This window comes from Mixophyes fleayi, chromosome 2, assembly GCF_038048845.1.
Source record: "Mixophyes fleayi isolate aMixFle1 chromosome 2, aMixFle1.hap1, whole genome shotgun sequence".
NCBI lineage: Eukaryota > Metazoa > Chordata > Amphibia > Anura > Limnodynastidae > Mixophyes > Mixophyes fleayi.
The window spans coordinates 208,389,417-208,415,119 of record NC_134403.1 but is presented as its reverse complement, the minus strand read 5'-3'; the positions used below and the strand labels follow the sequence as shown (position 1 = coordinate 208,415,119).

At 37.3% G+C, this 25,703-nt stretch overlaps 1 protein-coding gene across 3 annotated transcripts in view; it reads right to left on the bottom strand.

The window, feature by feature from the left end:
- Nucleotides 1-6,842, bottom strand: part of EPHA10 (EPH receptor A10) — a 501,782-nt gene extending 494,940 nt beyond the window's left edge. For all 3 annotated transcript variants that reach the window (XM_075195414.1, XM_075195415.1, XM_075195416.1), the window contains exon 1: nt 6,691-6,842. In XM_075195414.1, the coding sequence (XP_075051515.1) occupies nt 6,691-6,760 (70 nt within the window). In that variant the 5' untranslated portion in view covers nt 6,761-6,842. The remainder of the gene's footprint in view (nt 1-6,690) is intronic.
- Nucleotides 6,843-25,703: the final 18,861 nt, after the last annotated feature.

Below are 25,703 nucleotides of genomic sequence, written 5' to 3'. Positions count from 1 at the left end.
TATTTCACTGATGTCTTATTTTCCATCTATAGAGCATAGCACAACAGCACCACTCTACATGGAATACTATAGGAAGTTTGAGATCTACTCGAAGAAGTCAAACACAGTTGCAAATACTAATATATATATATATATATATATATATATATATATATATACTGTATATATATACAAGTTAACCCGTGCATGATACTCATGCATTCTAGTCAAATCAAGCTACTTAAGGTGTTAAAAAGGTTCTTATCATGCATTTGGGCCATAGCCCAGGTCTCGACCACCAACCACTCCCCACTGTCACCCCCGGCAACCACCAACCACTCCCAACGGTCATTTCTCCTTCAAGAAATATATATATATATTTTTTAAATCTTTATAAACACTTTCAACAATTAACAAATTAAATTAACAAAATAAAAACATCTTAGTATACCAAATTTCAGCCATTTCTGATTTTTTTTTTCCACACACACTAAGAATTTAGTAGGTCAGTGTATAACTCAGCCCAGCAGGTGGCGCTGCAGCTTGGTTTTATTTTTTCCACACACACACAGACAGACTAACACAAGCCACTAGACATTTATATTATAGATTTATATATATATATATATATATATATATATATATATATATATTGTGAACATTCGGAGTTCTGCACAACAAAAAAATTTTTGTTGGACAACCACCTCTCGGAATAAATTAGCAAACTATGCAGCAAATAAGGGATTCCCACACCCACACACCTTCTAAGCCCCCCCTCTCATGGTCTGCAGTTGCGGGTTGTTCATCGCTCACAAAAGAGATCGTTTGTAGAGCAACAAATGGTGTTTTAAGCAGTGAGCTGCAAGGGAATTAATATAATTGGGGGGACTAAGACCTGGTGACTCAGGACTCCACTGAATTAACCTTAACACACTGTTGTATGTTTGGAAACATTAAATGACTTTCCTACCATAGTGGCATGGAGCATTGCCTTGGAGAAAAATCACATGATGATGATGATGGTGTTTGATATATGAATGCATGTCTGACATGATGGTATGCAGTTAATTAACAGCAATATTAATACATTTTGCAACATTCAACAATGCTTTACTCATATGATCCAAAACACACCCCATGCAATTACACTACCAACATTAGTCTGCATCGTTGACACCTATCCATCTACTTTTTCCAGTGTCCAGTGTTAAAGCACTTTAGCCCACTGTAACCACACCTGGTTAAGAGGAGTGAAACTTGTCTATATTACCTGGCTTCCATGCAGTATATTATCTATGGCAAGGTACATGCTGTGATTTCTGATTTGTCTCTTTCAGTTCTACTATTGTAACCACCAGTTAGTTGACTGTAGTCTGTCTGTTTATCTGCACAATGTGTGTCAGTATTATTGGTACATTTAATTCATTTAAGGTCTATATACAACCACAGGAACTTAATAAACCTGTAACAGCATAGTGTGTGAAAGTCCCAACAGTTTTGTAGTTCCTGAAGTCTCATACTGACACATCTGGTGTCAACCACTATGCAGTGATCAAAACCACCTTTTGTCCTACTCATCTTCTATCTCTCCATATTCAGGTAGTACTTACATTTGTAATTTAAACTGAATATACTCTGTAACTAATAAACCATATATTCAGAGTTTGTTCCTTATTTATGACTGCTATAGTTGTTTTCTTTTAATGAGAAATGGTCACACTGATCATGTATGAACAATCGTATGGGTCATCATATGTGTAATGGATGATTTCATGTGAAAGCTGTTGCATGTGAGGCTGCTTGTGGACAAACAGCTGTGGACGAAAGGTTTACAATGAGAAAAGTATAGAAGAACAGGGGTATATTTGAATTAAAAGAGTTTGCAAACATCCTCTAAAAGTGCTTTACACAAATGGGGTTTAATGACAGACTATAAAAAACTGATAAGTAATGATACAATGTGCCAACCAGCATAGTGGAAAACCATAAAAAGAAAGCTTGACATGTCAAATCAAACAAGGAGGAGAAACAAATATCTAATAAGAGATGAATATGTATAGTAGGCTAAATAGTTAAAGTGCAGGCAACACTGGACAAGTTTATCTGGTGTACTATGTTTCTCTCCCAGACAATACTATAATGAACAGACAGGCTATTTAAACTCCTGTCAGAGTCTCCCAGACATAATTTACCCCATATTAGCAGATACAGTGACATTTTTCATGATCAATCTTGCTCTGTGTTCCTATTTTGCAGTATAATCCAAATTGTCTACAGTGGAAATACAAACACAAACAAAGCAATACACATAGCATGCCTTTGTTCAGAGGATGTAACCCTCTTGGCAGTGTCAGCACTACTGTAATGGGCACAGGAAGCAGAAAATAATACTACATATAAATCATCATTTCTTTGGAAAAATACTATTACATTGATAATATGATTCAGTGTAAGACACAAAGCACAACACATAGGGGGAGATTCAATTGGCCGCATGGCGCCACTGGACGAGACGTCCGGCTACGGACATTGCCGGCCACTATGGTAAGGAATCTCCGCTCATTTTTTCTCGCACTTCTGTGGGGTGAAAGGAAAACATTGGCGTGATGTGTCTCCGCAGGCCGCTCTACATCGCACTGAATTGAATCTTTCCAATAGAATATACTCAAGAAATGACTCAAATATCTGGAATATACAGTATATTATACATATTGTAATATACAGTAAATTATATATGTTGTAATATCTCTATATTTATTTATCTATCTATCTATATGTTTCTATAGTTTATTTTAGAACATAACAGCATTTGCAAAAAGGATTCACAAGTATGTTGATGGACATATTTGCTTGTAGAGAGATAACGGAGGTGAGATTTGTATCTTGACCAAATGTAAGGATTAGATTTATACACACAAGGGGGAGCTGTTTATTAAAATGATGAAATTCACAGCTCAGCATAGGACAAAGCATCACAGGTGTAACAATGGGAAGATGTCTTTTAGATTCGCAATGCACAATATTTGACAACAGAGTATTCTGTAGCTATATCGATATATAATAGCTGATAGATATATGCACACATCTCTGGAGCATATTTTGAGGGAAGAACAATATAGAAAAATACACGTGAATTCAGGCTGCTGAGCAAAGGTGACATCATGGTTTTATGAACAGAAACCTGATTATCTGGCTAACATCATTAATCTTAGTTTTATGTACCATCACCAAAAAAGGTGGTCTTTATTTACTAAAATATGAAAGTTAATGAGTTGTTAATAAAGGAAACCTAGGATTTTAACCAGAGCAGCATAATAAGCTCTTTAAGAGGTGTGAAAATGAAGCAAGTTGAGTTTATATTTAAATCTGTAAAGATGTAGTCCAGAGTGCAGTATATTGAACATTAAACTATTAATGGAGAATTTAATCCTTGATGAGGAAGACGTGTTCAATTCATCAGTGGGGATGTAATTAGGCTTATTGATAGTACAGTGACATTTTGTTGTAGATAGGGTTATATTAGAATCTATTTTATTTCACATTGATAAATCATAAAATATGTAAAACCTCCTTGATCTCTAGTAACAGAAATCAATTAAAAAATAGTGTTAACATTTGAAAAGAAAATCTGAATATCTTACCTACCATATTTGAGATGATTTACATGTTATTGTATTGTAATATTGAATATATAATTATTTATTATTTTTGTTTGGTATGTTTGTTTGTTTGTTTTTTTCAAAATAACATATTTCATTTATTTGTAAGTGATGATATTTGAAATTATGGAATATGTCAATGTATTATAACGCCATTTATTCTTACACTCTTCATTGTTACAGCTTTAATATATTCTGCACCAAGCATCATGCATGTTAAGTCGCATACCTCGGCCTATTTATTAAAACAAACTTAAGAGTATATTTTTTTTATCTAAATACACGGATTAAACTTTCTATCTAGTATATATGTGTTACATGACATAGGATAAATTAATTTTATAAGCACAATTCTTTATATTCCTTACATACAATGTTTGAATCCAAATACATAGGACAATCTTTTTACCTACTGTATATGTGTTATACAACAAACAATAACTTTTTAGGAAGCACAATTCCTTATAATAGCAAGTGTGTTTAAATGATTGGTAAATATATACATTTCTGATTCTTGCAGTTTTCAATCCACTGGATTGTGTAATATAATGTAAACTTTTTTTTTATTTTAACATATCTTCTTTTTCATATATTTTGCTCAAATACATTGCTGATATCAACTTCTGCTATCCTTGACCAATATCTCATTATTTTCCAAATACTGCCCTTTCCCTATTAATATCTATAAACGACATATCTTCCTCTTTCTCTACAAGGCTTAACACTGCTTAGTACATCCATGTATATTACCTTCAATCACTGATTCCATCTATACAAGCCTCTTATACCAAGCTCAGAAATGCCTCATCTTTGAACCGCGTATATCTACAACACTCATACATAAATCGTTCTCACTCATCACTCTATAAACCTGGCTGCTCTACTTAGAATTGATACTGAAAGTTCATATTGCACTTTTAAGCTTAGATAGAATTGGACTTTTAAAAACAAGAGTTAGCTTATTATTCACATATATGTTCTTTCAAATATTGCAAAGTTTATTGATACATCATCTTAATCTGTACCTTTGTGTCATGTCACTAGATTATAAACTCTGCAGGACAGGATGCAAATTTATCTTCTACCTCATCTACTTTCCTATTTTATCAAACATATTTTTTTGAAGCATTGATATAATAATAATAGTGTAATCCAGTAATTCTCAGCACCTTCCACAGAGTATGTTTAAATGCTTGGACACATTCACTTGTGATCACGGGTAAGCCACAGATTACAATTTGAAATAAAGCCTTGGTGCTTTCGAAGTGATGTCGGAACCCATTCAAATATTCTATTAACACCTTACCAATAATAGTAGATCTGTGCAAATAGGTTTCTTTGTGTATGCATGTAATTAACTAAAAGATAGATAGATAGATAGATAGATAGATAGATAGATAGATAGATAGATAGATAGATAGATAGATAGTAATACATTCTTGTATCTTGCATTACAACTTTCCTGTAAAGTATGATGCTTCTCCAGAATATAGCATGACAGACTACCAGAAAACATGCACCTCACAAGCTGTGCTTCCTACCAGCTGGTGAATGCAATGTCATATTATAGATTCACATAACTCACAGCTTTAGTAACACTCTCATCACATTAATGTAATAATATGTCACCACTCAATGTTAAACTTATAAATGTAATCCCATGAACATTGTGTTAAATTTATGCTGAGACAAAGCCCTCAATAAAGTTTAATGAACAATTACTGAGAAGTCCTACAAAAAAAACATTTTTGAAGTGTGATTCAGTACTAATTATTTGAAGTAACGTTATTTTGATTGTTATTGTTTCCAGCATTTGTTTGACAAAGGGATACTGCTTGTGCTGTATTTTGTCCCTAGGAAGTAATTATGCCATCTTATGCCAATAGTCAAGTGCTAGATACAGTAAATAGCTGTCATTGTTGAGATATACAGTTTCGCTGCTGGCTTGCTCTGTTAAGATACTAAGAAAGAGTCCAGTCAATTAGAAATCATTCATGCACCATTGAGCAATGATTTTCCATACTGCTGTGAAACTCAGCCCCAAGATCCTTAATATCTTACACAAACATAACCATTCTTTTGCAACTACTCCATGACCACCCTCTTTACATTAACAAATATCCAGATAATCTAGAGTCTATGCTAAAACAGTACACCTAACTACAGGTACAATTAACCATTTCACTGCCACTGGCATCAACATAGACTGCTAAACACTACATGAAAAGGTCTACTGCAAGCATCAAAGGACAGATATAAAAGTACCTACCCTCTAAACTTAGATTAACAGAGAATTTATTATTTACAGATTAAAAAACAATAAGAATATTTGCATGTTATACTATGCATGCGGTGTGCAGGATATTACTTTTCAGTTCATTAATATTAGTAACCGGACAGCATTTATAATGTGAATCATTGGTTGTATGAATGGCACCCCGTAATTCACTGAAAACAGTGACACCAATATCATACCAAAACTGCAGAGTAATTGTCATTAATAAGATATTGCAAAGCACCAAACACATTACTTCCTAAGATAAAATATAATAATAACAGATATATATGTTATATGTATACAAAAAATTCTGCACTAACTATCAATAATGTAATGTTAGCCTAGACTTACCACATGCTACAAAAATAAAAACAAACATTAAGATTATTACAAATATGCCAGTTTACAATACCAGTGTTAGGTAATTGCATTAATGCTTAATGATTTGTATAAACCTTGTTTCTTTATAGCATATATAAATGCATGCATATATTATTGCAGCCTAAGTTAATATACTTAATAGTTAGAATATTATAGCAATATCTATCTATCTATCTATCTATCTATCTATCTATCTATCTATCTATCTTACATTGCACATGCATTTCTATACATGAGTAAATTCACACACACAGACAAATCTATCACTTTATTCCCTCACACAAATATGCCTTATCCAGGGGAAAGGTAAACCATTGTATCATGCGTATACTACCTTCTCATTCATCGATTTGGTTAGTGCATTGGTTAAGCCCTGTAACTGGCAGTACATACCTTGTTCTGCAGAGAAGTACAGGGGCAGAGTGAGATAGATCAGGCAGGTGAGGGTGCTGCAGAGCCCCATGCTGTGTGTACTGTAGATACCCAGAGATGCTGATGCTGATACTGATGCTGCTCTTGCTGCTGTTTGTAGCTCCCAGTTCGGATTCAGGCTGCTCCATAATAGGAATAAGAAGGCGGACCAGAGCCCGGAGCACAGGCCAATGGGAGAGTGGAAGGGGAGGGAGCCAACACGTGTTGGGTATCTATGAGGAAGGGGAGTGCAGGGACTGTCGGACGAGCAGAGAAAGGATATTTGTACACATTAGAGAATAGATGTAGGGTGCTATACGTAAGGAGAGGATGCTCTGTCATTAGTCTGCAGTGTATGAAGTGAAAATGTGCCTGGCTAAAATAGATGGTGTAACAAACTGAAGGGATGTTATCTAGGGTGTCATTGTTTTTATGTTTAGTAAAACTTACATTTTTCAAGAAGACAGTTTTTCTGATATAACTTAGTTATGAAGATAAACTGAGAAATGTTCCACAAAAAATACATCAATGGTGATAACTGTAGCAGAACATGTGTAAGGTGGTGCAGATGTTAACCATTTTCTAACAGGCTGACATTACAAGTGATTAGTAAATACAGTACATAGACATAAGCACGTGCAAATCTGAATTGTTTTTGTGCATCAAGCTGAAGTACGGAACTATTCCCATTAGAGAAAGACAAAAGATTGATTAGGGGTCTGTTCACGAAGCTGTTAAAAATCTGGAGAATAGGACCATTGTAGCTTTTCTCTTAATTTATCAAGGGGTTTATCAAGGGGTTACCCACTTTACTTACTGAGACTGCGAAACAACTCAATTTAACAAGCAACGAAAAGGTTAACTTTTCATTGTTTGTCCTTAAAAACTAACACCATTTAAGGATGGCATTAGTAATGCAAAAGTATAAGATTGAGCGCGTTAGAGAAGCAGTTTCTTTAACCTTTTCACTGCAGGGTGTACTGCGTTACACAGAGAAACCTCTGCTTAAAATAAAAAGCAAAAGGAACAGCAAAGGCTCAAGAAGTTAATTCTCTTCTCAAATTTGAAGATTCAACTGACCCCCTCCTCTCTATCATCTATGTGTTCACAGTAGTTAACTTTTGCAGTCAGCAGAGCCTCTTCTTCTGCCTCCCACAGTGATTTATGGCCTGTCACCTGGATCACACACATCAGGTATGCTGTTAAAACACATCCCAGAAACAGGCAGTTTACGCTGCCACTGTCCCTGCAAGAGGAGTATGGTAAATACTGGAGAAAAGTATTTTTCATTGTTGCAATGAGTTTAGTTAAAAATGATAGTTTTCGCCAGAGAAGGGGGCCATAATGATAAATAGACCTGACAGTGGAGTCTATTTGTTGCCTATTTATGTCCCACCGCCTTTAATGAATGATAGATATCAATCCTCATTACATAGGTAGGGATTTAACTATCGTTCATATTTATTAAAAATCTTCAACAGGAACAGCAGTTCTGAAACTTTTTGTAAATAAAATGTTTATTTTGTTTTTAATGCAAACATTTAATAAGCATTTTTTTACTAGCAAAATCTAACACACAAAAATCATATAAATTTGTAGACCTTTTTCTTTGCCCAGGGAGCGGTATTTTGCTTCTGGTTTATTCATGGATAGCAGTGCACACAGCACTGACTAAAGAACGGGTGTCATGTGACAGAGAGGGATCATATGATCCCTCCACACATGCTCTGTGAAGTTCTGCCCTTTGGAGCAGAGTCGAACAGTGCTGAAAACTATCAGATACGTACTGTACGCCAGCCTGAGTTGGTGAACATTAACGTAAACAAGTTCAGAAAATTGGGCATTTTCAGAACTTGTTAAATTGCTGTACAGAGTAGTCCCCATACACATTTATGGGGACTGCTCTGGATCCCAAAGCAAAATGCTCTGTTCATTCATATGAAGGATAGTTAAATTTGCGTTGGATCCCCGAAAACTTTAGTTTTCAGGTAATTGACGTTAAATATAAATAAATATCTTCCCTTATTTTTTTGTGTTGCACATCACTGGAGAAAACTATTATTTCTGTCACTGCTCATTGCAGCAATGACAAATACATTTTCTCCAGTATTCATCAATAATCTCTGGCTGGGACAGTGGCAGTGATAACTGTCTGTCCCAGGGAAGTATTTCATCTCATACCTGTACAAATCTGCACTGTTACAATGTAGCAGACAAGGCATTTCTTCAGTGTGAGAGGCAAAGAACATGCTCAAGTGATCAGCAATAGCTATTTTATGCACAGCAGAGAGAAATGAAGGGGTGTGTGGGGGGAGGATCCAGGAAGAGGTAAACTGTCTTTTCACTGTTTCTCATCTATTGGGGCTGAAAAAACTTACTAAGGTCATTCTGAGTTAGTTTTAAAAGGCTGGCTTTGCTTTTCTATCATTGATGAATTGGGTTAGCTCGCAGTACTCATAGAGGTCTATGGGGGATGTATTAACATGGGTTGTAATTGAACTAAGCAGAAGAAATCTCTTGATTCTCTTGTGTTAATCCCTTGATTATTTTAGAGAAATGTAGCGATAGCCCTTCTCCGATTTTTGGGTTATTGCAGTTTCACAAATAGACCAGTATGTGGTCACTTGCCCATCATTATAGATTGCTACTCTTTTATTGCTTTTATAATTATTTTTGCAAATATTATGTGGCGCGTGATGTTATCTCACACTGCTAAAACAAAATGGTAGTAGATTCAGAATTATTTTCAAATCAGAACAAAATAGGTGCTACCCTTATTTTGTTGTTCAAGTTCACATATTTGTCCACAGTGTGCATTCAGAGGTGAAAGCCCATATTTATATTTTTGCAGTATATATGTGCAGATGTTTGCAGTTTTACACGCCATAGAATTATGCACGTTATCAAACATTAAGGGTTCACATATATGGGCAGCACAGTGTCTTAGTGGTTAGCACTTCTGCCTCACAGCACTGGGGTCATGAGTTTCCTGACCATGGCCACTGTATGGAGTTTGTATATTGTCCCTGTGTTTGCGTGGGTTTCCTCCAGGTGCTCCGGTTTCCTCCTACAATTCAAAAACATACTAGTAGGTTAATTGGCTGCTATCAAATTGACCCTAGTCTGCCTGTGTGTGTGTTAGGGTAATTAAATTAATTAGATTGTAAGCTCTATTGTACAGCGCTGAAGAATTAGTGGTGCTATATGATGATGATGATGATGATGATATAGCACCTGCTCTAGTTCCAGCTCATTGTCCATGAGGTCAGTTTGGTCTGAGATCTGTCAAACCACATTGAATTCCAAGCACACTTGAGTGCTTAAATCTTAACAAGAATGCAGTCTTGCCTACAATTGTTTTTTGTCAACCCACAAATTATTTCTATCTTTCCATTTTCTGTTCCTAATATTATGTTTTTGAAGCCTCATTTAGTTGTTCATTAAGGGGTCTATTTATCAAGACCCTGCTAAATTGATAATTTTATATCGCTGCCTATCGCAATGATATAGAATCACCATTCATACAATTTATCATTAAATTGTAACCGGGGCAGCTGAATGATTCTCTGTTCATCAGTGACACCTACTGGCTGTGGTAAATGAAATTTTACTGCTTGCCAGGCTTCCAGTTTCAGATTCAATTAAAAAAGAAATAATAATGTTAAAAAAGCTCAGAATAAATAACAGTATTTTAAAAAAAAGACAACAAGGCTTTATTTAACTAATAAAGATTCTTTTCTTGTATACTGGCACTGCCATCGCCACCCATCACCATACTTGTAGTGCTACTGTCCATGTTACATAGGAAGACATGACAATCGATTGCAATTGCTGGTATAAGCTATCATCCAGATGGACGGCTTGATCAATAAAGGCCCTATATATATATATATATATATATATATATATATAATATAAAAGCCTAGCGACGTTTGTAAGTCTGTGTGTGAAAAAAACAAACAAGCTGCAGCCCCACCTGCTGGGCGGAGTTATACACTGACCTACTAAATTCTTATCATTATCTATAATATAAAAGCCTAGCGGCGTGTGTTAATCTGTGTGTGAAAAAAAAAACAAGCTGCAGCGCCACCTGCTGGGTGGAGTTATACACCGACCTACTAAATTCTTAGCATTATCTATAATATAAAAGCCTAGTGGCGTGTGTTAGTCTGTGTGTGAAAAAAAAAACAAGCTGCAGCGCCACCTGATGGGCGGAGTTATACACTGACCTCCTAAATTCTTAGCATTATCTAATATAGCGGCGTGTGTTAGTGTGTGTGTGTGTGTGTGTGTGTGTGTGTGTGGAAAAAACTATTTTCTCAGAAAGGGCTCATCCAATTGACCTGAAATTTGGTATACTGACATTATTTGACAAAAAAATTAGAATAGTGAAGTCAGTTAACTTCCATCATCCCCCCTTCCCCCTGTGGGAGGGGTAGTAAAGGCTAAATTTATGAGTTGAGGGGTCAAACTCATTTTCGTGAGGTAATTTTACCTCATGAACACACATTAAAAAGGGCGCTTGCGTCAGGAAGTAATGCTCTTCCCCTGAGGAGACCTGGGCTAGCCCCAAATGCATGACAAGAACCTTTTTAAGACCTTAAGTAGCTTGATTTGACAAGAATGCAAGAGTATCATGCACGGGTTAACTTGTGTATATATATATATATATATATATATATATGCACACAGTTTTTGACAGATTTAAAGCTTTTCTCTAGTTATTAATATACCCCTCAGTCATAAGAACAATTGATCTCACAAAACTTCGGGTCAAAATCATGTGCGATTAGTTGCTTTCCCTAATCAAATGGAACAAAAGGCATTTCATTGAAAACAATGGCCAACACACAATTATCTCATAGAATGTGTACAAATCAAATGATTTTGGATAAAAAGGCCCTTTGGACACTAAATCATTCATTTGTGAACACCACATAAATGTTTAGTCTCCACCTTTTGAAGATCATTAGAATATCTTGTCCTACAACACAAAATCTTATTTTTTTCATTTGGGCTCAGAATCAGGTACATCACCATAGCAAGAACCTATTCAACAAAGAACAGTCCAATTTGATCTGCGCTACACCTTGCATCAGAAGGAGCTAAATTTTACTGCCTAAGGTTGCCAATATCGTAAAATGTAATGCTCTTATCCATAAAAATGGTCGCAATCATGCAAAAATAAGCGCATGGTATCACAGAAGAAAACAAAGTTATTGTTCTGTGGGCCTAATTTTTCTGCATTTACAAATTACCCTTATGGTCTTTTGACTTGTCGGTTATACTTCATTAGCATAAATCAGTATATTAGGGACATATATAATGTCACTTTAGCGTAAATGATATCACATCTTGACTAAAAAGATCTTACTCTTTTTGGCGCTGTGCAAAAGTGGTTGTTTTTGGTTATGTTCATGAACATGCATCTTTAAGGATGTCATATTGTAAAACTCCACATCGAAATCTCAGAGAGGGAACAAGTCATTTCTCTTTTACATGGTCGGTTACCCCTCTCTTCTTCTCCAGTTCTTTAAAACAGCAATACAAGCACTTTTTTGTTAGTGTGTTTATAATAGAGATGTGCGCTGACCCTTGTGTTTCGGTGTTGTTTCTAAACCGCATTCGTGTTTTGGCTTTACTACCAGTTTTCCAAAAAATCGCAAAAGGTTTTGGTTTTACTTCTGGATTTAATGAAAATTGTGAAAAATAGGTAAAATAATGTCATTTTGAGATGTTTTTCTCCTATATTACTATTTATAGCATTAACATTCATGTCCATTCATTTACAGTCATTTCCAGTCTATTTTCTAATGATCCCTTTACAACTGTCCCAGTTTTTACCAATTTGACCAAAGTCTGCAGCAATCTGACTGGCTAAAATTAGTGACAGAGCAGTGACACAAATATATGGCATACATACATAGCAGTTTAATTAAACATACAATCCCTAGACTAGGGGAGCCAACAGATGATTTGGCAAACTTGCAAGAATTTGTTAAGTGTTACGTAATTTGATGGCGCTATAGAAATATTTTTCGATGATGATCAATGAGGGTGGAGTGCAACCATAATAAAAAACATCAAAGAGTAGGTATAAAATAAATTTGGAGCGTAACAGAGCATCCATTATAGACACTAATGCTGCAGAAACAGGCAGAGTTCAATGGATGGACAGTGGTCGAATTAATTTAGTTAAACATTGATAAAAGTAAATAGACACAAGGTGGCCTGCACCTTCATCTATTTATTTACTGTGCTTTTTGTTGGGTAGAGTATATACTGGGAGCCAAGTGCAGAGCTTTTTTACTATAAGTGCTTGTTATTGTATGAGTAAAGTAGATCTGACTGATAAAAAATTATTATGTGCTGTAATGCTGCCCTTTTGAATCAAATAAGGGTACTCGTCACTTATATATATTTGCAAGTTTATAAATATGTCATGTATAAAATATGTCACTTATATCAACATGTAATGTATATAAATATGGAATGTATAAGTAATACTTATCTGGTATATTGGTGAAGTGTAAAAAAATATGTAAACCAGACATTTCAGATTGGGCAATAGTTGGTCTTCCCACACAAGTAAGTATGTATAACTCACATTGTCTTTGGCAACCAAATTTGTATCAATGCAATTGAATTTGAAAGTCCAAATTCTGAGAAATGAAGGGACAGAATTTGGCATATTGGTCACCCAACAAGCAGTCAGTTGACAGTTGGCAGTTGACAGCAGTAATAACATACTGAAAACATTGCAATGAGTTACAAACATTGCTCCAGAAAAGGGAATTTTGGTGCAAGAATGAAATTTTCAGAAGATTCTTGTAGAAAAGTGGAGGAGTTAAAATCATGCAAGATGGCATTATTCTTGGTGTCACCCAATGAAAAATCTCCTGAATAAAAAGGTGAGCCAAGGTTTAGGCAGAGGGCAGACCTTTTAAAGGTATGAAATAGGTTGCCCAGGAGAGACGTCCGTAACTAACCAGACTACAGAGTAACCCTTGGAAGTAGGTAAATCTGTAATAAATTCCATAGAGTGGTGACTCCATGGATGGTCCGAGGATTTAGAGGTCCATAGGGTACTTGTCTAGGGACTTTATTCCTGGCACAAACGGTACAAAAAGAAACATAGCCCTCCACATCGGAGTGTAAGCAGGGCTACCAATAAGCTACCCATAAGCTTGCAAAATCAATTCTTTAGTCTTATTGATTCCTGTGTGTTCAGCAAAGGGGGAGATGTGATCCCATCGGAGGAGTCCATTCCTAAGATAAAGTTTTCCCGTGTGGTATTCTTAAAATTGTGGTTGTGGTATTAGCCATAATTCACTTGGGATCCAACTTCTCCTTGGTCGAGGATTCCTGGTCAGTAGAATCGAACGTAGAGGGTGTCAACTTTTAATTCTTGGAACTTGGTCTAAATGTGATGAGGAGTTCGAAGCGAGAAAAAAACAAAGACCTTTTACCCTGTTGTGGATTCAAACAACAGGCGGATTGTAAATACAAAAGATTGTTGTGGTCAGTGTAGATGGTCACAGGAAATAGAGACCCCTCTAATAGATGTCTCCATTCCTCAAGGGCTAATTTGATAGCGAGAAGCTCCTTGTCCCCAATGCCATAGTTCCTCTATGCGGGGGAAAGTTTTCGTGAGAAAAAACCACAAGGACAAAGTTTACCAGTGGAAGATTTTTGGGACAGGACGGCACCTACTCCAAAAGAAGAGGTGTCCACCTTTTGGACCAAGGGGAGAGAGACGTTGGGTTGCTGAAGAATGGGCGCAGAGGTCAAGGTCAAGAGGTCTTCAAGTTCTCCGGTAGACCAGAGCTTTGGGTTACCTGATATACCAGTCAAGGCAAAAATGGGTGCAACGAGGGAAGAAAATCCCTTGATGAATTGCTGATAATAATTGGCAAAACCTAAAAATCATTGTACCGCCTTGAGACCAACTGGTTGGGGCCAATCAAATATGAGCTTAAGCTTCCCTGGATTCATCTGGAGCCCGGAACCATATATAACATAGCCCAGGAAGGGAAGCTGGTTCTTCTCAAAGAGGCACTTTTCCAATTTACAATATAACTAGTGCTGACGAAATCGATCCATAATTGTAGAGAAATGCTGTCGGGGAGAGGTTAGGTCTTGAGAAATTATAAGGATATCATCCAAATAAACAATTACAAATTGATAGAATAATGTGAATCAAGCACTGATGATGGCAGCCAGTGTGTACTACCATGATATGACCCAGCAATATTCCAGGTAGTACCCATTGTGATTGCACATTGCAAGGATAATCTTGGCAATGCACTCCAGCAGACTTATGAAAATAGTTTTGCGATAAGACTCCTTTCTGCATAGTGGCTATTTTAGTTCTTGACTTGCACAACACAACCATAAGTTTGATCGATTCTGCAACAACTAATAATAACATTTAGAAGTGTCCTAAAAATTCTGTGCCTGCCAGCGAGTGTTGCTAAACACATTTGCATACAATTTATGGCATGTAGACACATCCAAAAAAGATAACCATCTTTATAGTATGTAAAAAATGATTGTGGAGTTATAATCCTTTGTAAAAGACATGTGACATTACTGACACAGTGACACATTGACTCTCTCTATAGTGCTCTCCAGTGATCAGTGGAATGTCCAGAGATTTTAGCACTAAGTGTTAATATTACACTAATACATCACTTGTTCCTAACACCTCCACCCTCACAATGCAGATCTTTTTACTGCACTATGGGGCAGATTTAGTTGTCTGTGACGTTCCTAAAAACATCTTTGGCGCGCTTTTTTACAGTTACTAGGTAAGTGTAAAAGTAATGCTCATTTTTGCTCGCACCTCTATGGAGTGCGAGCAAAAATGATTGCAAGGTTTCTCGCGGCTGCTCCAGAGTCACCATGCGCAGATATTTTGAGAACTGAATTCCTCTCTATGTGTCCTTTGCAGGGGCTTTGTCACCTGTACTCTCTCTTCAAAGGACAATTGTAAGGGCCCAGTAATGTGGCATTCACTTAAAGACCCATTAACCATGATTATTCTACCGTCATTATACACTGAGCCAGCACCACCATTAGGCAGCTTTGGGCAGGGGAGAATTTTACAGAAAAGCTGGGTGGGCAGGGGGCAAGGTTATTTTTGTAGTGGAGCCTGGACAGCATTCTCCATCAGACATTGCATCTGGACTGCAGCCTTGCCAGCCAGCTAGGAGAAGGTAAGATTTATTAGTTTTATTTTTCAAATAATATGAGGGGCTGAAAAGTGGGTATTGGAGGGAGTAGGGGCAGTAGGCTAAAGCTTTGCCTAGGGCGCCTTGAAACCTTGCCCTGGCACTGGACAAAGGATATGCTCCTTGTGCTTTAGAACACATGGTGCATGATATGATGAAAAAGTAAATACTGTGCATTGCAGAATCACTCCTAACCACACATGCCCACATTGTAGATCCCCGTACTACAGATAACAGCCTCATGCTCACCATATCTGTGCTATATAACGTTACAGCATATTGGTCTCAATCCCAGAATCACCCCATGTAGCCACATGCCCCCCATAAACATCCCTGAACCAAAAATAACAGCTTCTTGCCCACTATAGCCATATGCCCAACTTAATAGCCTCATTTTTTTCCTTTAAAATAGGCTGCTGAGTTGAGTCTTGCCCCCCGGACTGACATTTTCCAGTCCTCCCTTGCCCATGATCAGAGGAGCAGAGCAGAGACATCTGGAGCTGTACAGTAATTATTCTTCTGGGTTTCAAAGTGTTGGGGCCTATTCAAAAAATTTCCATGAGTCCTTGTGATTGCTAGTTATGCCCCTGAACAACATTTTATGTTAATAAATTCACTGGCTGCTGTGAATTGGAAGAAAAAGATGATGCAGTCAGATAGACCATTAAGCTTCGCAATAATTAGTTTCTTACAGGAGATGACATGGATAGCCAGATATGGCTCACGGCCCTCCTATTTGACAGCGCTTGTCTAGATAAATACCACTTAATGTTATTTTATTAATTTATATAGTATTTAAATATTAGGCATTACTTCTCATTAATGACTGATAATACACAATGAGAGAAATAGTATTGCACATTAATTTAAAAACAAAATCTGGTCAGCACCTGTGCTGTAAGAGTAGGGTGTCATACGGCACTAATACATTCCTTACCTATTGCATTAATCACTTTGTTTTTCTATATTATGTAATGATAATTATTTGTCATGAAAGTGTTTGTTGTTATGTTCCTATTCATTTTTACTCCTGCCCTGCGAACTTCCGTTAGCTGAGAGGAGATTGCTGTTTAGCAAAAGCTTATTTATATAGTTAATGGAACTACAAAATTCAGCTGTTCCATTGCTGACAGTGATAGCCACCAGAGATGGCAGTCATGATTACTAAAACAATGTAGTTGTTTAAACACAGTTGTAGCTGTTTGTTTCAGGTACAAACTTGTATGTTTGTGAAGGCTGTGTCTTTGTACAGTGCATCTCTTCCCCTATAATAGTCATACTAAGTGGTATTTTACTCTCCAGTCATTCAGTGGTCAAATGAGGCAATCAGGATTAGAGGCTGGTAGCGTTGTTGCATCATTGTGATAAAGAACAATTACCTTGCAGAAAATATCAGTTTTGCATTAGTGGCTGCAGTCTGAAGTACACACAGCCAGGCTTCTTTCTAACATTGTGACATTCCCAGTGTAGGTTTTACATTATTTCTTGGCTGAATTTGACTTTCTTGTCAAGAAAGGGTCCTGCATCACTGGACCCTTATCTAAGTTTTTGTATTATTGAAAATGACTAAGAAAAGACTGTAAGGGGCATATTCAATTGTTCCGAATCCCCGCGGCATTAAAACTATTACCGTTATTATGGTAATAGTAAGCTGGATTTCAGTTCGCGGCTCAGGTAGCTGCGAGCTGAAATCCAGTGAGAAAACTACCGTAATAACGGTATTTAAGCGCACTATTACCGTAATAACGGTAATAGTGCGTGGAGCGCGAGATTTTTGGCATTTCAGCCAACAATTGAATATGCCCCTAAAAATATAACATTTTGTTATACTTATTTTGACAGGTATTTTAGTGTTGTTGTATTGTTAATCTGTTAACGTGCTAATAAAGTTATGAAAAGAAACAGAAAACAGGAAACTAGAAAGTGACAGTTGATGAGGTGTGTTGCTGCTATATAAGAAGCAGCTTGTAAGTTTTGCTCATTAATAAAAACATCTTCTTTGACTTCAACCCACGTGGACAATGTCCTGAATTATCTGTTACTAACACATTTACATTATTATTCAAATGTCTTTGCTCTCGGCATGTACAGAACAAAACTACTCGCTTTGAGAGAGATCATTATGGCAGCTCCCAGTCAACAAAGGCTGAGATTGTAGAAGAGATGTCATTCAGTACAAAACACCCATTTATCACTTTCACGTGTGTGAACAGATGCCTCTTTCATCGAGTTTCAAAATAGATGTTTTAATTTTTTAAGTGTATTTCCACTTTAAAGTGTTTTTTGCCAAAACACTGTAATACAGCAACTGGACATACTGATTTGATATGTACTAAATATTTATTTGAAAAGCCAGTCAAACTTGTTTTAATCAAAATAAAAATATGCTATTTATTAGATATGATGGACTTCAATTTTATACTTCATTTCTTTGTTTTATCTTCCAGTAAATATATCATTGGTGGTAAGACACCCATGTGTATAGCTCTAAAGATGAATGAACAACGTATAACTTCCACAGAGGCAGATACAACAGAGCAGGAAAGTCACACTTGTCATCTGAACCACAGAACAATTAGTCAGCAAACCAGTCAGAACACTTGTAGGCTTGTCCTATCACCCTGACTTTTTTGCATCCGCTGGAATTGTCTGCAGAGCACTGAAATTGATATGAAAACCAAGAAGGGTTTTAGTTTATTCAGCTCTCCACTTGCCTAATTTCCAATACTGTGCCTGAAATGACAATATCTCAAATGGCTTTGATGTACAAGCTTTTGTTTTCAACAATATAAATACTTATATTTTAATATACATTTTCTTTAAAGCTATACTTCCTATTGCATGCTTTATAGATGGCAAAAGCTCTTAGGCATACTTATCCATTTCTATAACTGAGTTTTCTAGCCGGAGGCATTCCTGTCACAGTGCACTAGCTAACTGCTTCCTCTAAGGTTATTATGTAATGTCTTGCTGTGAGGTATTTGCATTGTTTTGTCTTCAATACAACAACATTTATGTGTGTATACGCTATACCTCACCACTTTGATATCCCATTGCTATCAACAACAAACCATGCACCATAATTTAATGAGTGTACAGTTCATATGATACAGCACCACAAGTCAAAGAGGTGGAAGGAGTTCTTTTATATGGCAGCCATATGAATTAATGTCCCACACAATGGGTTTTAGAGCATCAATCAGGCTTCTGCTGACACCTGCAGACAGATTCATTTCAGCCTGCTTTGGTCTCAACAGTATAGGGAAGGTTGGTCTGCTAGCAGTGTGAAGAACCATAGAAGCAGTATCTGTAGAACAATGAGTAGCAATGCACTTTGTGAAGTGCCACTTTCCTCTGTTGGTTTTCCACCTGTTGACATCAGCATGCACCAGTTCAAAAAATTCAAAAGTTCACTAAGTGCACAGCACTGAGATTAAGTAAAAAAATATTTGGAGCTTTATATGCTGTCTTTTCAGCATTATTCAATTCAAGTTCTGCTTCGGCTTGTATACTGAATTTTTGGAAAGAAATTTTCAAACAGAAAAATCATCATGGCAGTGCATTACACAAGGAGAAAATCAGTTCTCTACAATTCATAGTTGCCTACTCTCCCGGAATGTCCAGGAGACTCTCAAATTTTTGGGAGCTCTCCCAGTCTCCTGGGCAGGGCCATCTTAACAACATTATGGGCCCCCGGGCAAAACAGTGCACTGGGGCCCCTAGATATAGATATATAGATGTATACAGATACAGATATAGATATAGATTTATAGAGATAGAGATAGATAGATGTACTTGCTCAGTGACCCTTGTAGGTTTTTTTTGCAGGTTTTTTCCTTTGCAGGATTATTTATTCTCATTAAGAGCCATGCCTATGGGGCCCCCTTGCCCGTGGGGCCCCCGGGCAGTTGCCCATCATGCCCAATGGAAAAGATGGCCCTGCTCCTGGGAGAGCAGGGCAACCTCCTGAATCTTGCCTGCTTCGTTAGTGAAGTGGGTGTGGGCATGGCTAGTCGCGTCATCCTGTCCCTGCCCCATTATAAAAAGACAACATTTTCACTGTATAGCAGAGGGTGGGGCCTAATGGCACAATTAGCATAGCCACACCCCCAATATATGTCCAACTTTGAAGATCTTCCGGATGGGTGATCTCCAAAGTTGACAGGTATGCTACAATCTCCCTGAGAACTATGCGATAGTGCCTAATGAGAAGGGTTGTGGTGCAGTAGTGTGTAGATTAGCTTTCTGATGTGTCTGCTGACTTCATATGTGCTTGTGACCCCCCCCAAAATGCCTTAATTGACTGGCATTCTGGAGTGCTAAATCCAAAAGTTCTCAACATGGGATGTTTTGTGTGACTTAATGAATCGGGCACCATGTCGCTGGTTAGATCTGCAGTGACTATATCTAGCTCATAAAGGACTGGTCTGTCACATTTGAATGGCATACCACTGTGTTCTTCCATTGCGCTTTGCCTGCATGGTGGAGGGGTTAATAAAAGAGGGGCATGAAGAAATGGGGATTGATGAATGAAGGGCATGATAAAAAAATGGTGGTTGTTAAAAGGTGGGCATGATTAAATGTGGGTTTTGAAGAAAAAGGCATGATGAAAGATGGGCATGATGAAATGGGGCTGGTGAACTATTGGGGACATGATGATGGAATGGGGTGTTGATGAAGGGGTTAAATGATGGAAGGTGAGAGAATAATGATGGTAGGAGAAATTATAATTATGAGGGGAAAATTATGAATGTTGTTTAAATAAAACACATACATACAATTGCAAGCATCCATTCATAAATAAATATATATACAGTCAAGTCCATAAATATTGGAGCATCGACACAATTCTCATATTTTGGGCTCTATATAGCACCACAATGGATTTGAAATGAAACTAACAAGATCTGCTTTAACTGCAGCCTTTCAGCTTTAATTTGAGGGTATTTACATCCAGATCAGGTGAATGGTGTAGGAATTACAATGGTTTCTATATGTGCCTTCCACTTTTTAAGGGACCAAAAGTAATGGGACAATCGACTCAAAAGCTATTTCATGGACATGTGTGGGCTATTCCCTCATTATTTCATCATCAATTAAGCAGGTAAAAGGTCTGGAGTTGATTCTAGGGGGTAAATGTATTATTATGCGGGTTCTTCAACACCCGCGTGTTCAGCCTCTTCTGCGATTAAATTTCAAGCGGCGCTGCATTGTAAAGGGAAGTTAACCCTTTACAAAAAAGCCATTACAGTTCTGGAACAACATCCTATGGACAGATGGGACAAAGATCAACTTGTACCAGAGTGATGGGAAGAGAAGAGTATGGAGAATGAAAGGAACTGCTCATGTTCCAAAACATACCACCGCATCAGTGAAGCATGGTGGTGGTAGTGTCATGGCGTGGGCATGTATGGCTGCCAATGGAACTGGTTCCCTTGTATTTATTGATGATGTGACTGCTGACAAAAGCAGCAGGAAGAATTCTGAAGTGTTTCGGGCAATATTATTTGCTCATATTTAGTCAAATGCTTCAGAACTCATTGAACAGCGCTTCACAGTGCAGATGGACAATGACCCGAAGCATACTGCAAAAGCATCCAAAGAGTTTTTTAAGGCTAAAAAGTGGAATGTTGTGCAATGGCCAAGTCAATCACCTGACCTGAATCCAATTGAGCATGCACTTCACTTGATGAAGACAAAACTGAAGGGAAAATGCCCCAAGAACAAGCAGTAACTGAAGACATTTGCAGTAGAGGCCTGGCAGAGCATCACCAGGGATGAAACCCAGCGTCTGGTGATGTCTATGCGTTCCAGACTTCAGGCTATAATTGACTGCAAAGGATTTACAACAAAGTATTAAAAAGTGAAATGTGAAAGATGTAGGATTGTTTAGTTTGTCCCATTACTTTTGGTTCCTTAAAAAGTGAGAGGCACATATAGAAACTATTGTAATTCCTATACTTTTCACCTGATTTGGATGTAAATTCTCTCAAATTAAAGCTGAAAGTCTGCAGTTAAAGCACATCTTATTTGTTTCATTTCAGATCCATTGTGGTGGTGTATAGAGCCCAAAATATTGTGTCGATGTCCCAATATTTATGGTCTTGACTGTATTTATGCATGTATATTTTATACATTTCTTGGGAAGGGAGCACATGTCAACATGAACTAAGTGCAAAATAACTTTTAAACATGTATATCTTATATTTTACAACCTAGTCAAAGGACCACTTGGTGATGAACAAAAGGTCTGTCCGGGGAGAGCTGGACACCAAACCCCATGCTGTCCCTCTCATGTTCGTGGTTGTGTGTGATAGTTCATGTTTACAGATATTGAGATGGACAGTATTCATTCATTGACAGTGGATACCCGACAAGCCCTTTCATTTTTTCAGACTTATACCCACCAGGTTCTTAAATATAGCCAAGTGGGTTACAACACATCCACATTTAAATGGTGACTTTTCCATTTCCTGCTGTGCTCTCCCTGTCTTCTAGGCAAACAGAAAGTTTGCAACCCCTGAAACCTCACTTCATACAAGTTTGGAATGGGTTAAAATGAAGAGTCACTCTTCATTATCCAGGATTAGTGCTCTTATTAACCAGTTCATGACACTTTTGTTCTTCCATGGACTTTAACAGATATTGAGGCACTGACTCAGCAGGAAAGAAACACACATGGCACTTACCCCTGCCCCTATCCATCCCACAGACAACTTTTGGCCAATCCCGACATAGATGACCTGGTAATAACTCTGAAGGGTGGATCCTTCATCGTGGGAATTTTGGACTGTTTAATAAGGCATACAAAAAGAGTTTTGAGATACGCGAGGTTCTACTGAGCTGGTGTTAGAGTATTGCCTCTTGCCATCTGCATCATGGTTCCTGATCCATATCCTGTGACTGAGAAGCATCTTCAGATGAATATCTGGCTACAGGGAAACTCTGCTCCATTAGGAGCTGATTGTTAATCTGTTTACCTTGTGTGCAAACTGGAGTTGGGTGATTCGGGTACAGGTCCTTACCACTTCAGTAGAGAGCTTTGCACGAGTGGCTGGGAACAACAAAACAAGAAGACTGCAACAGCAGCTTGGGTGAGAGTTGCCATTGCAGTCTACAAGACTAGCAACTTGGCCAGCGAATTGTAAACTAGCAGCTTGGCTGTGAGTTAAACATCAGGGGGATCCGACAGACCCAAATGCTCTGTTGCTCCGGCAACAGCACCAGGACCACTTGACTTTGGCAACAGTATGGCCTGGGGAAAAAAACATATTGGCCAGACCATTTTATATGGCAAGCATAATACACATCAGCTTGGCCGGACTCCTATTGGGCTGGTGTTCCATCGTTGAACCACCATAGGGCCTGCATCAGGACCACTGCTGAAACTACAGTTTGGCCCGGAAATGCCATTTTTACAACTTTGCCGGACTAATGTGCTCATAAAATTTAATAAAGGCTCAGATATACTGCATCCTGATAGTAATCTGTAATTCTGTTTAGATATTATTTGTATCATTCTACCCTTAAGATCTATGAACTCTGGACATTCTTCAGCTATAATTTTGTCTCATCCTAGCTGGGTGAACCTGTGATTATCCTCCTTACACAGCTCTCTGACAATGTTCCCTTTCAAATAAGCAATCCACAACTTAAAGATTTAAAAAGTTAAGGGCTTCCATGCAAAATCCGTAGGATTTTTCCTAGCAATTTAAATTTATAATACTGTCACTTCCAGTTCACTCATCTTGGAAGGAACAATTGTTTCTTGTGAAGACTGGGCATCCATTAGACAGCTTGTGATACACAGATGATTGCTGCATGCATGAGATGATCTAGGTGTGGTAAGACCCAGATTATCTCTGCCATAGTGCCCCTAGTGATAGATCATGTGTTTGCATACTGTATCATAGGGCAAAGCAAAAAAAGGTAACTTTGTAACTCGGCAACACCATGTTGCATTGGAGGAGGAGATAAATTTTTAATGTGGGGACAGATTTATAGTTGGGGTAGAGCATGTTTCCAGATCAACTTTAAATTTCAGTGTAAAAATAAAGTTGTCAAGTATTTGTGTGCTACACGATAAACAAGTCACTATTTTCTTTATGTGCAACATAGTAAACTATTTTGCACCCCTTGCATTATAACATGGTTTTGTCCAGGATCAAATTTACTCCTTTTTTTGCTTTGCTCTCCTTAATGACTCAGGCCCATGGAGGTCAAAATTACATTTCTTGAAAGTAACTAACAGAAGTATCACAAACATTTTGTTTGTATTGCCCCTTGCAGTAAAAGTATTAAACACAGAAGTTAAACTTTCAGTAAGCACCAAAAAAGAACAAATAGAAAAGGAAGGCTCAAAATGGTGTGCTTTCATCACCTATCATAAGCCCATTGATGTGAAAACTCATGTTGTTTGGGTGTTTCGGGAGCAATCCTGTATCATCATCAGTGCTATGGGTTTTCAACAGAAGAAAACTCATCTGATACCAATAGTCATTAGATTCAGAGTCGAAGTGTGCAGTGTTTTGAAACTATAAAGCCACTTTGTCAGGATAAGCTTGACTATGTGAGTAAAGGTGTAATTAAAACATATTTTATGAAAACGTAATAAAGAGTCTAGTAAAATATCAATATTGAGTACCAAAACATTTGATTGAGATCAATTAAACTAAATAGTCTAGAAACAAAAGAAAAATAACATTGTTATCAGGGATAAAGATGTATTGAGATCATCGTCATAAAGATTTGTTTTGGGTGCACTAATAGTATAAAATTCTCAAAATGAAAATGGATATGTGTCATAAAGTATTTCACAAACAATATAAATCTGTCAGCTAAGAACTGCCAACAATAAAGTTGTTCAGTAAAACTATTAAACATTATCCAATTGAATGCAATGAGTTACTACAGCAGTATTTATTCACTCCAGTCCTCACTATGCTCGGGAGCAGGCTTTACAAACTAAAAGTGCATTTAGATGTGCAGAGACAATCTTACACTGTGGAAAAAGGTGGACATCAAAGTCCAACCTCCTATGTCCTTATTACCACCACATACAATTTTCTCGTAAAATATATTTGGACATTTTTATTATATACTACTTTTGTGTGTGTGAAACTTTTTATTAAAATTGCTTGAAGTGCACATCTCTACTAAGGTGCTAACTGGATGTGCAAATGAATGTCATTAGTTTGGCCAATTCCACAAAATAACCGCCCAGACACCAGCACAAGCGTTGCTTCTACAGTGTCGGCTCTGTGTAACGTAAAGTATAAAATAAAAAAATAATAATATCAATGACATTCATTTAGAGTTTATTTTCTAATGACCACCACACAATTAGCAAAATCAGGCTTTATTTCTATATAGGAGCAAAGTAAAAAAAAAGGAGCAAATGATCCTCAACAAACTATCTTGCAAAGTAATGGGTGCAAATGTATTTATTTATTTATTGCATGCAGGGAAAATACTGGCTTCCTTTGTATGTAACATACAAATACTGGACAGCTTTATTTTTTCACTGTAATTTAGAATTGAGATAGGACATGTGTCTTCCTAACTTTACATCTGTCCACTACTTTTTTTGCTTTGCTCCTATTCTAAATGAGGCACATTAATAGCTGCAGTGAGCTGGCTGGCTGAAAATGTGACCTAACCCAATATTCAATTTGTTAGAGTAACAGGTCAATGGAAAATGAGCTTGTTCTCTCAATTACATGTATTGGCCTGATATTTGTTTCCTCTTGCATTTAGACTCAA